The 14591-nt window shown below is 39.4% G+C and overlaps 1 protein-coding gene across 1 annotated transcript in view; it reads left to right on the plus strand.

The window, feature by feature from the left end:
• The window catches only part of XRN2 (5'-3' exoribonuclease 2), a 50640-nt gene that overhangs the window by 29280 nt on the left and 6769 nt on the right, over nt 1–14591 (plus strand). Inside the window, exons 24-27 of the mRNA XM_083827643.1 lie at nt 1606–1704; nt 1803–1937; nt 3194–3321; nt 10579–10639. Of these exons, the coding sequence (XP_083683769.1) occupies nt 1606–1704; nt 1803–1937; nt 3194–3321; nt 10579–10639 (423 nt within the window). The remainder of the gene's footprint in view (nt 1–1605; nt 1705–1802; nt 1938–3193; nt 3322–10578; nt 10640–14591) is intronic.

Consider the following 14591-nt stretch of genomic DNA (forward strand, 5'->3'; position numbering starts at 1 on the left):
TGTATTTCAGCCCCTCAAGTGTTGGCTGTTCTCCATCATTCTGGTGCTGGAGGCTGGTGTGAGGCTGGTGGTACCTGCTGGTTCCTTTAAGAGTTGGATCCTAATCTGTTAGGTTAAATAATTTGTATGTGGTAAAGGTGATTTTGCGGAGAAAGGAGTTCCAAGTCAAAAGCTTCACCCCTAGCAATGCTTTTTTTTTTTTTTTTTGCCACCTCATTGTTTTATATAGTAGGAATAATACTGACTTTGCCTGTTTGGGAGAATAATAGGAAACTTAATAATGAATAAAAAAACAACGAATTTCCAAAGATAAATCCGGTGGTCACCGAAGAATTGAGTTATTCTTGCACTTGACAACAAATTCCTGTAGATCTAGCATGTTGTATGTCATTCTCACTTAATTTGGTACAGTTTAATAGGTATCTAATGCTTGAGCCTATAACCTTCCGTGTCTTAAGGTCATGTAAGATACTTGAGACACTGAAAATCACTTGTGATCTGTTTTGCATGCTTTGTCTCTGAGGAGACATAACTTGTTTCTACTAGTACAACTACTTACACGCCGTAAGAAATGTGAAGTTGTGGATTGTCAGGATATTGTTGAAATGATGTTCTGAAATGGGAATTTAGTTACTTTGAGTTAAAGGTAGTTTTTAGCTTTCTATCTGCCACTGTCAGGAGGTTTGAATTGTTTTATGCTTTTGTCCATTCCTCTGTTGCAAAGAGTTTTCTTCCTGTGTTTTGAGATAGTATGGGTGGTCATGGTTCTGCTCTTCAGTTCCTTTGGCTGAATTTTCCAAGGCACCATTATTCTCTTTCCTTGGAGTCTAATTCATTCTCTGTGCTGGAAGAAAAAAAAGAAAAAGATTTATTTCTGCTGGAAGAATGAAATTATTCTGCTTAGTGGTTTGGTTTTTGTCTTTCTTGGCATCCCAAGCATTCTTCTACCAAATGGTTCTTCAGACTTGTTCCTGGCAGCTGGTGTGGCCTTGCTGGGGTTTGGGTGCTTATACTGGAATTGCTAGCAGTGTGGATGAATTTACCTAAAGCAAACCCAAACTGCTATAAAGTGCATTTTACCATCAGAAATTGAGCTTTCAGCCACTAGTTGCTCTATTAGTAGTTAGTGTAACACTAGACAGCTCAAAATGCAGAGTCTGTGAGATGTCACTGAAAATACGTGTACCTCTCTCTACTGGAACTACATGCAACTGCAAAGTTACCTTTTGGGATAAAAACTCCCTGCTCCAGGAAATTTCACTCCAAGTTTTGTACATTTTTTACTAGACTGCATAGCAAGCTCATACCTTTCCTATCCGTGGACTGTTTTCTAAGTATGGGACTTAGTTCCAAAACAGTCCCAAACATGGGACTGTTGTCTAAGCATTAAACTTTCTTTTGGATGGACTGTTCATACAGAGGAGGAAAAAGGTTACCCTGTGCAAGATAATGGAGATATCCAACTCCATATAGTCAATATATCCATGTATAATAAAGGCATTTTACAGTTTAAGTCATGGGTTCTTGCATCTTACCTTATCTATTGTGTATATCACTTAATAGATCAGTGATTACTTTTTCATCTTGCTTGTCTTAATTATCAAGTAAACCTAATCTTCAATTATTTTTGTGTAGCATCTCTTTCAAAGATCCACAGTTTGATGAAGACTTTGTTTTTAAGGCTGCAGTGTTACCTGGTGCAAAGTAAGTATCAGTTGTCAGATTTCAAATAATACAATTTTCTTTCATTAATCTGAGCATTTGCTGTAATAACTACTTATGGAACTATTTTTCATGTTCAGGAAACCTCCTCCAGTTCTGAAGCCAGGAGACTGGGAAAAAAACAACAATGATGGCAGGCCTTGGAGACCGCAGCTTGGTTTTAATCGAGACAGAAAGCCAGTCCACTTGGACCAGTCAGCGTTTAGAACTTTAGGGTAAGACTGGCAGCAGGGCTACTGACTATACCCCTTTATTGCCCCTCTTAAAAACAAACCACCACCACCAAAAAAACAGCAAGGGGATGGAAACAATCAGAGTTTAGATGCTGGTGCTCCATGTTGGAAACTTTGGTATGTGATATTTATATGCAGTGTTAATAATCATACATGATGATAATTTTGCAGTAGTACCATGCATTCTTCTTAATTTTGGGGGGTATTTTTTTCTTCTATTTAATATTTCTAACTAGATTTCCTGTTGTTTTTTTAACTTGTTTGGTGATACTCACCTGAAGTACAGAAGATACGATGAGGATATTTCACACAAGTGTTAGTTAATATTATTATGAAGACAGGAATGTCTCTCATGCTTTTAAAAACGAGGGTTTTTTTACAAACCTTTGTTTGAAGCACATGTTGCATGATGCAATCTATTTGATCATCATTTTTCAAGGCATTTTCACAGTTCTTGTTAGTTCTCTAAAAGTCCAAATAACTTTCATCCTTTGCTCTGAGGCATTCTCACATAATATGAGAATAGTACTGGAGCATCTGAGAGGGAATGAGCTGAGATTATGTATTACAAATAAAATGAAATGTCCTTCCCTTACTGGGAACTATAAGGAGCTGTATGTCTGTCAGAGCCAGAAAAGAGAATGTTTTAAAGGAGGCTACACCTGTGAACAATCTTCATTTCTTCCATGTTACAGTTACAAGGAAAAAAAAATTGTAGTTATGTTATTGATCATATATGATGTCTTATTAAATTGTTTTCTGGGGTGGAGACGCTACGAGCATTAATTAAAATCTCATTAAGTCTTAATGAGAGTGTAGTTCTGCACAGGATAAAAACAGCAAAGGCCTGGCAAACATTGACTCCAACATTTACAGATCCCGTAATTTCTGTCAGCTCTCACTTCGCAGGCAATGTGACAGCAGTTCAGTTTTACTGAATTCTTACACTCTTAAACAATTTGTGGAAAATACGTTTAGTGTTGTGGGTTTTTTTTCCTGGTTATTGTGGCTTGCTATGAGAGTTTTTACTGGGACCAGCTCACAAAGCATGTGCTTTGTTTGTGGTGTGTCTGGGACCCTTATCTGTAAGTGAGTCACCACATCGTGTTTGTGTACATCTCCACTGATGCACTGGAGAAAGCTGGGTATTTAATGGACTGGGTAGCAGCTGTGCTGTAAGATGGCATTGATAAAAAAACATCCTATTCTTTCTCCTTTCCGTTTCTTACGCATAATAGCCATACAATGCCAAGGGAAAGAGGGATGCCAGGAATGTATGCCAATGCTGTACCTCTTGGAGCTTATGGGAGCCCCTACAGCAGACCACTTCTGAGTGGGCAGCAGCAGATTCCTAAATTGTTGTCAAGTAAGTGGGTTCTGCTTTATATATTTCTGAGTTTGAAAAATATTGCGGTTTGATTTTGGTCTGTTGCACTGTTACAAATAAGTGGATTCAGGAATTCATCTTTGTCCTGCAGGAGATGCGTTTTGACTGCTCTGATCTTCTGTCGATGGACGTTCTGGCAATACATTTTTATACACTTTTTAAAAATTTCAAATGGTTATATTCAGATATTCTAAGTGATTTGGTGCCCTCACACAGTGAGGTCCTGAATTTTGAACACTTCTCACATCAGTGGATTGGAAATGTCTTATATTGCTTCATTTGATGTTTGTTACAGAGATTGATCCTGCCAAAAAGCAAATACCATTTCCTCCCTCACCCCTGACCACATAAGCAAATACCTTGGGCTTTTAGGAGAGGAAAACCTCTTCTTTCCTATGAGAAAACAATGCTTAGTTCACTATAAATCACTATAAACAGCGATTTTAAGATTTTTATCATTTTTCTTTAAAGTTGTTGGGATGAAACAGTAGAGTATATGTTGTTCACTAAGAAAATCTTGGCATTATCAATGCCAGTTTGACTCTGTTGTTTAGTTTTGACTAGCCTTGCTATTCAGAGCCCAACCAGATAGTTTCCCCTGTACAATGTTAACGCAGTGCTAGAAAATAGTGAAAATACACCAGAAAAAATGTTCTTGAAAACCCTTTTTTCCTCCCTTTATCTGTTAGTTGGCATCAGTTCGAGGGTGGGGGACAGGTGTTGTTTGAGTTAATTCATAAAATTATTTTGTTTAGACTTAGTTAAATGTCAAGTCACAATTTGAAATGAATGCAACTCTTTTTCAAATGTCTGTCTTGCATGAGTTGGTTTCATTTTTGAAGAGTCCAGAACTACATACAAAGTTCTGAGCTTTTTTGTCTGTTTGGAAACTGGGAAGCAGAGTAATTAACCTTGTGTTGCTCTTCTCCATTACTTTTCTTTTTTGGAATGGCTGTAGTGAAATGTACTAAACTTGTGCTGACTCTAAAACGTGAGTATGTGCCTGTAAGCAAGATCCCACTTAAAATACTGTGCCCAATATTCAAGTACAATAGGAAAGATTGCATTTCGTGTAATAAGGATTTTTAGTGTCCATTATTCTGAGCATATTAAGTATGTAGCTGAATCTCAACATCACTAGCATCGGTGAACTTAGAATTTTGATGCTTTGTGTCTGAAGAGAGGATGCTGGCCACAGAAAATAATCAGTGCACAGTGCATGGTGGCTGCTCAGAAAAGATTGTAGGACTCTGAGAGAAGAACAGTGGTATCTATCTGAGAGTTGTTCCTGCTGTGTCTGGACTGCCCAGTCCCTTTTGAAGGTTTGTGCCTCTGTCCTTTCCCATTTGCTACTCTTGTTTTGGGCATTTAGCTTCAGTTACCCGGGAAGGAGGGTTGTTAACAAGTCCTGTCTCTGCGTGTGATAAGGAGCTGCACTTCTGTAATGGTGGGATTGAAACAGGAGGAAACTTGGCTAAACTGCCTAAAAAGGTGCTTTAAAGTTAGAAGTTCTCATTTTTAGCTGAATTCTTGCAGTGTTGAATTATGTAAATATTTGAAGTTTCAGCAGCTGGGATAGCCGAGTTTGAACTACAACACTTTGTCATGTATAGGAGACCAGATCACTGTTTAAAGAAGGTGTCTGACTTTTTATAGTTGACTTGTATTTCTTGACTGCATATGAAACAGCAAATAAATAATTAATATCAGCGGCCACTCTGAATTAAACTTACTGTCCGGGTCCAAAGTAGATGAAGTGTACTTGAGCTGGGCGTGCAGAAGCCTTCCTGTGTGAGGAATCAGATTGGTTCAAGTGGACAGACAGATTGAATATGAGAGTCTGGAGCTATTAACTTTGATTAAAGGAAAACAAGTGGTTTTTTTGAGCAAACAGAAATATGATCTTAAAAGAAGAGTATGGGGAATGGGAAGGCAGAACTACCAGGCAGGCATCATATTTTTGTATTCCTCTCTAAGGATAGTCTGTGTGGATTTGTGGGGAGATAAAGTATTCATGGGCCCACGAGTACCTGTACCGTTGTTCATGTCTTCTGAAACTTGAATCTTCATGCTTTCTGCGAAATAGTTACTTCAAAGCAGTTTTATGAGCCTTGTGTACATGGAGCTTATTTTGCCAATTAGGTACTTCTAAAGCTCTTATCCTCATGGTATATGAGCACCTTGTGTTGCATAGGAAACACTCCAAATGCAAATATGCCCCAGTGCCGCCATTCTTTCATATTGAGGAGGCTTGAATCCGCTGATCAATGTGAAATCCCAGTCCATCTGTTGGCCTCAGAAATTGTCTGGAGGCTTTCCTTCACACATCCCTTTCTCCCATCATCTCCTGTCCCTTCCTCATCCTCAGATTGTCTCAGGCACCCCCAGTTACTGTTCCGCAGGTGTGCCTGGCAGATCTAAGAGGAAGGCTTTTTTTTTTTCCCTTCCCCATTGTGCTTCTTCCTTAGCGTTTCTTTTTCCATTAGGCAGAGGTTGTTTTCTTTCCTGGGCATGCAGTAAAAAAAGGTGTCAGGTCAGCCCTCCCTGTTCGGTGCTGCCCACAGTCATTGTACAAAGGCTCTTGCACAAAGCAGGGGTTGTTGGCAGGCAGTCGCGCTCTGGGCTCCTCATTGCAGAGTCGAGAAGCTGGTTCCTGGCACACTGTTTTTGATGCGAAATCACAAAACTGAGGAAAGGAGTATAACGCACTGAAAATGTGTTTTGTCAGTTAATTTTGCTGTTTTTTTCCCCTTGTCTTCTATAAATGTTACCAAGCTGTCCTAGGAGATCAGTCTTAAACCCTAATTAACTTCTGATTTAAACTGACTGCAATGTGAAGTCTTGACAATTAACTAACTACAGTGGTGCTTGACTTAGTATTTGGAGAGTATCTTTCTTTCAGTGTCTTGTCGTTTCACTGAGGTGCAAGGACAGCTGATGTCTCAGACAGCGGGATGAGGCCGGGTTGGACAGCAGGGGCGGTGTGCCAGCTCACCCAGGGGGCCAGCAGGGCATCCTGCCACCTGGAGGGTGGGCCAGGCCTGGCCATGCCAAGTGGCCACGGGCACCTGACCTTTGCTTTTACTGAGCAAAGAATGAGACCTGCTCACACCGTTTAAAGGCACTTGTTAAAATACCTTCAAGTGTCGTAGCCCAGAATTTCTGCTGAGATCAGTCTTTCCGATGTTTGCACTGAAGGATGCTTTTGAAAACAGGACCACAGCCCTACATGGTAATGTGTCATGGGTTTAGTGTCAAGCAGATTTGTTGAGGTGGGAGCATGTCAGCATCCCTCTGAACGTTGCTTCAGTACGTGGCAGTCATCTTTTTGAACAGGAATAGCGTGCGTGGACAGCATGCTTGCTCTGATGGAAATTTGTTGTCAGAATTAAGCATGTAGGCTTTATCTCTCCTTGGCACCAGTTTCAACCAGACAGCATTCTATCTAGGAGTACCAGGAGGTATTCCTAGATCTGAGAGCACAGCTATCTTCTTGCCTTTGCAGCTATGCCTTTCAGTTCAGGCGCAAATGCCTCCGTCAGTGTGCATGTCTTCTACTAGAAAAATCGAATTACGAGGAATTGAGAAGGAATAAGCAGAATGTTCTTAATGGGGGAAATCTATTGTGTCAAAGCTGTTCATCGGCTAGATCTTTGCAAGAGTGTAGAAAGTAGAATGTGTGAAAGAACATCTGTATGCTATGGAATAGTTGGACTGGGAAGCTTCCTGAAAATGCATATTTATGCATTCCTGAAAAACTAGACCTGATGTGGTTAAAATGCTCACATTTTGTGAGACTGATGCAAAACAACTTTTCACTTTATGTATAACATTTTTATATGTATGATGAAGAAAAAATAGACTCTAGAAGGGCAATGCGGTCAACCAAAGTGCCATCTCTCCTTCAAGAGCCATCTGTGGGTGTTCCTGACTGTTGTTCTCTGATTTGACTTTGATGTACCAATTTTCAGCTGATGAATAATTGTCTGTGCTGATAACTTGGGGAGTCAAGTGTAGTATGGTAGTACTCTATGAATGGCATATTCGGTTTCTGCAATACGAGGTATCTGATTTATGACTTTCATTTCAGTCAGTAAACTTGTCAATTAGCTGCGTTTGAAAAGTGATTTTGATTAGTGCAATCAGTAAACACAAAATCTCATCTTTGATTGCCACACTGATTAGATAAATTGTTACTTGAGGAGCTGCTGCAGAAGGCGGTTTATTTGGCCTTATAGCTCTAGGAAATGCCTAAGTTTTGAAGACTAAATAAAATATTAATTGTCATTTCTCTTCCGATTTTGTACCTTTTTGAAGTGCAATTTACTGTTCCAAGGTTTTTCCCCTTCAAAGATTGTTCTGTCAGAGTCATACAAATGAACAGTAATAAGGTGGCTTTCAATGTTTTTATAATGATTTCATTAAACTCTGTCTTAAACTGTTCTTAAGCTGCAAAAACGTGGTTATAGGAGGGTAGTCAGGCCTTTTCTTTTCCAGGTGGAAAGAAAGTGATTAAATGTGAAGTAAATTTTTAACTAGCCCTTATTCAAGGATCTGTATGAATGGGAAACACCATACAGGGCAAGACCATCATCTTCTCACTGGCTTTCTCGCTAGAGCACTATTTGACCCTGGCTCTGCAATGGAAAATGTGTTAATAAATTTCAATTACATGTGAAGCTCTGACCAGGGCGGGTCAGGAAGGGAGAGACTGTATTAGTCTGTGTAATTGTCAGGAGGCCTTGCCTAGCTCTGTCTGCATGGAAGGAAAGAAAAGTGGGGGAAACCTCACCACCGTTCTTCATGGAATATGTTTTTTTGTTTCTCCTGGTAGCTTTTCTCCTGTGTGACACAGGTATCTGTGCAAAAAGCTATAGCTTAAAAACTATGACGTATCAAGGTATGGAGGGGGGAAAATATCAGACCTGTAGGTCTCCTGGGCCAGGCTCTGGCAGAGACAGAACTTAACAGTCATCCTGATGGCTACAGGTGAAGAGCTACAGGTGGTAGGTAGTAGCTACGGATCACAGAATCACAGAATTTTAGGGGTTGGAAGGGACCTCCAGAGATCATCGGGTCCAACCCCCCTGCCAAAGCAGGTTCCCTAGAGCAGGTTGCCCAGGTAGGCGTCCAGACGGGCCTTGAATATCTCCAGAGAAGGAGACTCCACAACCTCCCTGGGCAGCCTGTTCCAGTGCTCCGTCACCCTCACTGTGAAGAAGTTCTTTCGCAGGTTGGTGCAGAACTTCCTGTGCTCCATTTTGTTGCCATTACCCCTTGTCCTGTCCCCACAAACCACTGAAAAGAGGTTGGCCAAATCCCACTCCCACACTTAAGATATTTGTAAACATTGATAAGTTCCCCTCTAAGTCTTCTTTTCTCAAGGCTGAACAGACCCAGGTCTCTCAGTCTTTCCTCATAGGGAAGAAAGAGATGGAAGGTTTTTGTATCTGAAAATGCTTTTAGCAGAGCTCAGTTCTGCTGCGTTGCATATTTTTGTGTGGTGCTGGTATCTGCAAAACTTTGAAATTATTAGAAATGAAAAGTCTTGCTGGGATATTTTTGGATTGAAGGGCGTGACACTCATGGGCTCTGCCAAATTTACAATTCTATGTAACAATTTTGGAAAGTCTTTATTGATTTCATCTTCACTATACTTTCTGTTTAAGCTTCAGGTTAAGGCTGTGTCTTAGTATCGGTCAGTGTGTGCGTGTATATTATATATAATAGATTTAAAAGAAGATGCATGCCACTCAGCAGGTGACTGTTCTATGGCCCAGGTGAGGGAGATTAGCTCCGGCTGGAGGCAGCCTGGGCAGGAGTGGTGGTGCTGCTGGGATCAGAACTTATTTCCACTGACAAAACTGTTATCTTCAATAGGGCCTGCCCACACTATATGCTGCACTCTCAAGTGCTGCCATGAAAGGTTTCTGTCCAGGTCAGACCATTAAAGCATGCAGACAGTCCAGCCAGAGTTAGGAGAGGGGCTCAGATTTTCCTCTATCCATTTTTCTCCCCGTTTCTTTCAAATTATTGCAAAGCTTTAGTGCACTTGAATATTGGCAGTTTAACAGGGTGTTACTGTCCCACCGTAGTGTGTCCATCAGACAACTTCTGGAACCAGCTGTTAAAATTAGGTCACACTTAAACACCATTGAAGATAATCAAAGGTGCCACTGAAACTGAAGCTTTTGATTGATACACAATTTGAGTGTTGTGAACTGACCAGGGAGCTATTGATTAGCTGTGTCTTTCATCCTGTTTACTGACCAGTTTATTTAGAGGAACAACAACCATTTAATTGCATGTCCTGTTAAAGCAATGTTGTTACTGCTACGCCTTTGTAAAGAGTTAGTTTGGGTAGAAGAAACAATTGAGAAGTGGGTGGTCCTTTTCACCGCAGTTTCTTAAAACTGCGGTGCTGTCTTTGGCCAAGTTTTTACCCAAAAGGATTTAACTTAGTCTAATTATATCATCTTAGAGATCACTAATAGTTTATTATTATATATCGTTACCGAAGTTAACTTATAATTGCATCTTCAATCTCTCATTTATATACAGCTCTAATATCTTGAAATTCTAAATATAAATATATGTATATTTAAACATGAATAAAGTGAAACTGCTCACATTATTACATCCTCTAGTTGTTCTTTTAGCTTATGGAATAACTTAACCTAATCAGAGGGAACCTGTGAGCATTAAATATTTGTTGCTTACAAGCATGGAGTGTCCTCATGATAATACAGTGGTGGGTGGTTGTTTATATACATATCTATTTCTTTTCAGTATAGTGTAGTGATGAATATACTTCTGTGAAATGTAAATATTAAATTAAATCTTCAGTTCTTACAGTAACAGACATGGTTTTTGCATTTTGAAACATCCCAGACAGCACAGATACCTGCGGAGTGTCCAAGCATTAATCAATGATAGTTCTAGCAATTAAAATTATTTCTTCTTATATAACTTGAAGCTTTTTGAACGTATTAGAAAGGTCACCTTTTATTAATATTGAGCTTGTCACCAACCAGCATAAAGGGGCTCTGTCAAAATCAGCAGTAGTAACCAACGAAGATTTAGTGAAATGTGTTTTGTAGTGTATCTGTGCTTTTCTGTTCTGTTTGCCTTCTTAAAAGAAGTGCTATGGCATGTTTAAGTGATGGAGTGCGGAAATTGGAGCGCAGTTCTTCTAAATATACTTATTCTATTTTAACTTTTTGTTTTACCCTGTAGATCTTAGACCCCAAGACTCTTGGCGAGGCCCTACACCTTTGTTTCAACAGACACCACAAAGGTAAGGCAGGTGGGACTGGTGTTTGGTCAGATGTGGCTAGGAGTATGTGCTTGTTCCTGTCAGGCTTCACAACATTTTTACCTCTTTGTTTTGAACTTTGTTGTTTAAATTTGTTCAAATCAAGAGAGACAACAGATTTTTAAAGTTAATTAATGTCCCATGATTTATTTATGTTTTATGAGTGCACTGTTCAGTGTTCATCCTTTAAAAGGTTTGAGTACTTTGTATTAAAAAAGGAAGGCAAAAACACCTTCCATTAAAACTTAGACTTCAAAATTAACTTTACTGTTGGTGCTTTGGTACCGTTCTTGGTTCTTTGGCCTTTATCTTATTGAAGCTTTTGAGATACTATGAAATTGAACACAGAGAGCTTAAAACAGCATTAGATTTTGGACAGGCTAAACAAATTTCTTTTTAGGAGGGCTGTGGAACTTAATGAGGCATAACTAATGGTGTTCCACTTTTATCGTTTCTGTGCCGCAACCACAGCATTAGTACAGACTAGCCATTGATTCTTGCTACAAACCTCTTGAAGTCCTAATCAGCTTCTTTGGTGCAAGTTTTTCAGGCCTGACAAGCCTATTGTAGGGCAGTGTCACTGTAGGTCAGTAGTTATTAGTTGCCACTGAAAACAGTTTCTTTAACTACTTAAGACTGAACTGAATTAAATGCAGAAGGGACTCAGAGAAGGATTATGGAATCTGCGGTCCAATAAGTGCCATCGAATAGAAGGAATGTGACATGGTTTGATAATAAGGGATGTTTTACATGCGTTCCTTCATTGATAGGTTGTATGCCCTTAAGTCAGGCTGACTTTACAAACTTAACCGTACCTGTGAAAGCTATGAATAATTACATTTGTTTGCATTTATGGAAGAATGGGAGTATATGTGAGATCCTCGGAAGTTTCTGCTCTTAGGCAGAACTTTTTTCCTTTTTTTTTTTCACGTTTTTATTTGCAAATGTTAACCATTGAAAATATCAGCTTTAGAAGAATTTATTGAGCCCTCTGCAGTCACACTTGTCATGGCAACCATTTTGATCCCTGTGGAAGTTCAGCTCCCTTGTCCTGTGCTATGTCAACGTGGCATATTGCATTATAATTGAATCTTGCATTAAGGACTTCAATATTAGTTTGTCCAGAAGAATTGTTATCCCCACACCTTACATAAGTACAGTTTGTATATTGCCATTTTGTGAAATACTGCTACAGTTCTGTAACTTGTGATTATTTTTTACAGTGCTATACTTCTGTCGTCGTATCAGGCTGTTTGTTTTCAGAAAGTAGAAGAGTTTCTTGGTTCACATACACATAATTCTTTTCTGACAAATTCTGTTGTTTCCCACACGAAACACATCTTTTTTGCTTTTATTTGCCATAGCGGTTTGTCTCTTCAGAATCTTGTCAGAGGATTCCTGCACTTGGTTCATGCTATAATGTTGTTAGAAGTGATCACACGGTGTCCTGATACAACGTTTTTGCAGACGTATGGTGCTGCTTGGAGAACTTCATTCATGAGTTAGAATTACAGCAGCGTATTTACAATGCTTTCCCCTCCCTGTCTTGTATTTTGTTGCACCTCTGGTAGTTCAAGAAAAGCACTAACTTGCCAGTCTTAGTGCTGAGGATAAGTAATTCTGCCATAGTTTTGGAATGTATTTGATTTGGGGAAGGAGGATGTGCAAACAGATGCTTAGGGCTGACATTGAGTTAGTTGCCATACAGAGATAAGCATAGAGGTTTAAGCAAAAGTTTAAACACAAAGCTGCATCAGGGCTATCTATCTTTAAGAAAAAATGGTCAAACCTGTTGAACTCAGCCCACCCCAAAGAGTTTTTCAGTTTCACACTTAATTCCCTGGCAGTTGCCAGGCCAGCAGTGGGCTGTGTGGTGCTGCACAGCTGCTGTTGTGTGCAGTGCTGGCCCCGAGGCCATTGCTGTGTGCTGCTGCTTCAGGTGCTCAAAAAGCAACCCGGAGCTGCACGGAATTTCTGTTCTCTGCCACTTTGACTCCCAGGAAGAAAGCAATGGAGGGAGAGGCCAGCCCCTGCTCCAGCCTTTTCAGATGAAGAGGGTTGACAGGAGGTTGCGATATCCTTGATCAAGCAAGGGATAAGCGAGGAGCCTGTCCCTGCCAGAAAAGCTTTGAGCCTTTGTCCTGTTTCTGGGATAGAGTATTGCGGCTGTGGCTAAACTGGTTCTTCTTTCTTAGGCCTGGGTGGAAAAAAAAAAATCAGTAGTGTAAAGCTTTTTCTTCGTAATCCAGATGATCTTGTCTCCTTCATGAGATTTTCCTTTTCTTAAATTTAGGGATGCAATTCCGTGTATAACAAGTTAAAATAAAATTGGTGAGTTGTTGTTGAACAGGACACCTTTCAGCATACTTGAAGGCAAACGGAAGGTTATTTTATATTCTTGCCTTCAGTTTTTGTATATTTGCTACCAGTTTTCCTTCCGAATTGTAAGGTTGTAATCTGGTGGTTAATCAAATCCTTTTGCCTAACATGTTCGTAGAAGAGAGCTCCTAGGAGGCTGAGGTTGTAACACAGATATGCTTTACTATATAAAGTTTACTTAAACTGTATTTTAGCTGTTCTGTCTGTATATGCATTAGTTTAATTATTAGTTGATGTAACTCTGGGCAGTACATTTGTGTAACTCTGCCAATGTGGATTCAGGTGATATTTCAAATAGCACAATTTTTTTGTTACCCACAAGGCACAGTGTTGCTGCGTACAAATCTCCACTCTCAGGTAACTTAAATCACTAATTAATGCATCGAATAGATGGACATGAAGTCAGTTGCTATGCGACCTGTAGTTTCCTGAGTTGTTTACCAGATGATAATCTAAAATTTTGATTTATAAAAATAGGATATAGCTCAGTGAATTAAGAGCAGCAGAAAGGTGTAATCTGCTTTTCTGGCTTTAAGATCAGAATATGTACTGCACCTTTTTTTTTCCTACTAGGTTTATCCCCTGGAACATGTAGTAGTTCTAATTGATCATCGCCAACTTCAGCGCCCTCCTTAAGAGGGCCTTGAGACTAAAATGCTAAATATACTGACTTTTCACTAAAAATCACTTTGTAAAAATGAAATGTCTAAACTCTACACAAAATGCATATTAATGTCAAATTATTTTTTTTTAAATTTCCCATTCCAGGCATATAATAAAAGTTTTTGCCTGATAATTTTCAGGGCTGAAGGTATTTATCATAAAGACATTGGCAAAGTTGTAGAAACTGATGAATGACTGTTGATGAACATCTAGAACTGGGGTTGTGTAGGTAATTCAATAGACTTTTTCTTAAGGCTGAGCAGTGTATTCTTCCTGAAGAGCCTGCTGTCTTCTATGAATAATGAAAAAATATTAATATTCAAAACAATCAAAAGGAATATCTTACATACAATACTGATTTTGAGTGGCCCCTGAAAGTATAATATGCTGTTAAGTTCAAATATGATATTGCTCTTTCTAATGCATGACTCAGATAACATCATGCATTTCTAAACATCTCTGAAACTAAAAATAAAACTGCACACTTCCATATTGCCGTTTAGCTTTTGTGTGAGTTCATTTTTAGTACATTTGTGGCCCATCGTGTTTACCAGTTTCATATTTATCAGGTTAGACCAGTGCTTTTATAAGCAGGTATCATTTGTTTCATTTTGGGAGATGGTAGGGGGAGGTGTGTTTTGGTGTTTTTTTTTGTTTGTGGTTTTTTTTGTTTTTTTTTTCAATTCAAATTTTAGCTCCATTCCATTTGGTGAAATTTGTTGCTCCCTCACTTGCCCAAAGCTGCATTTGCTTGCCATGGTGCAGCTGGCTACAACTACTGCCTCGGTCAGCCTTTTTTCCTGAGGTTATACCTCTTCCTTGATCTGTGTGTGTGTTTGAAAGTAGAGATCAAACTCAGCCTCTGGGTAAGGTTGTTTGTCCGAAGCTACAG

Source organism: Anser anser (genome assembly GCF_964211835.1).
Source record: "Anser anser genome assembly, chromosome: 3".
Classification (NCBI taxonomy): domain Eukaryota; kingdom Metazoa; phylum Chordata; class Aves; order Anseriformes; family Anatidae; genus Anser; species Anser anser.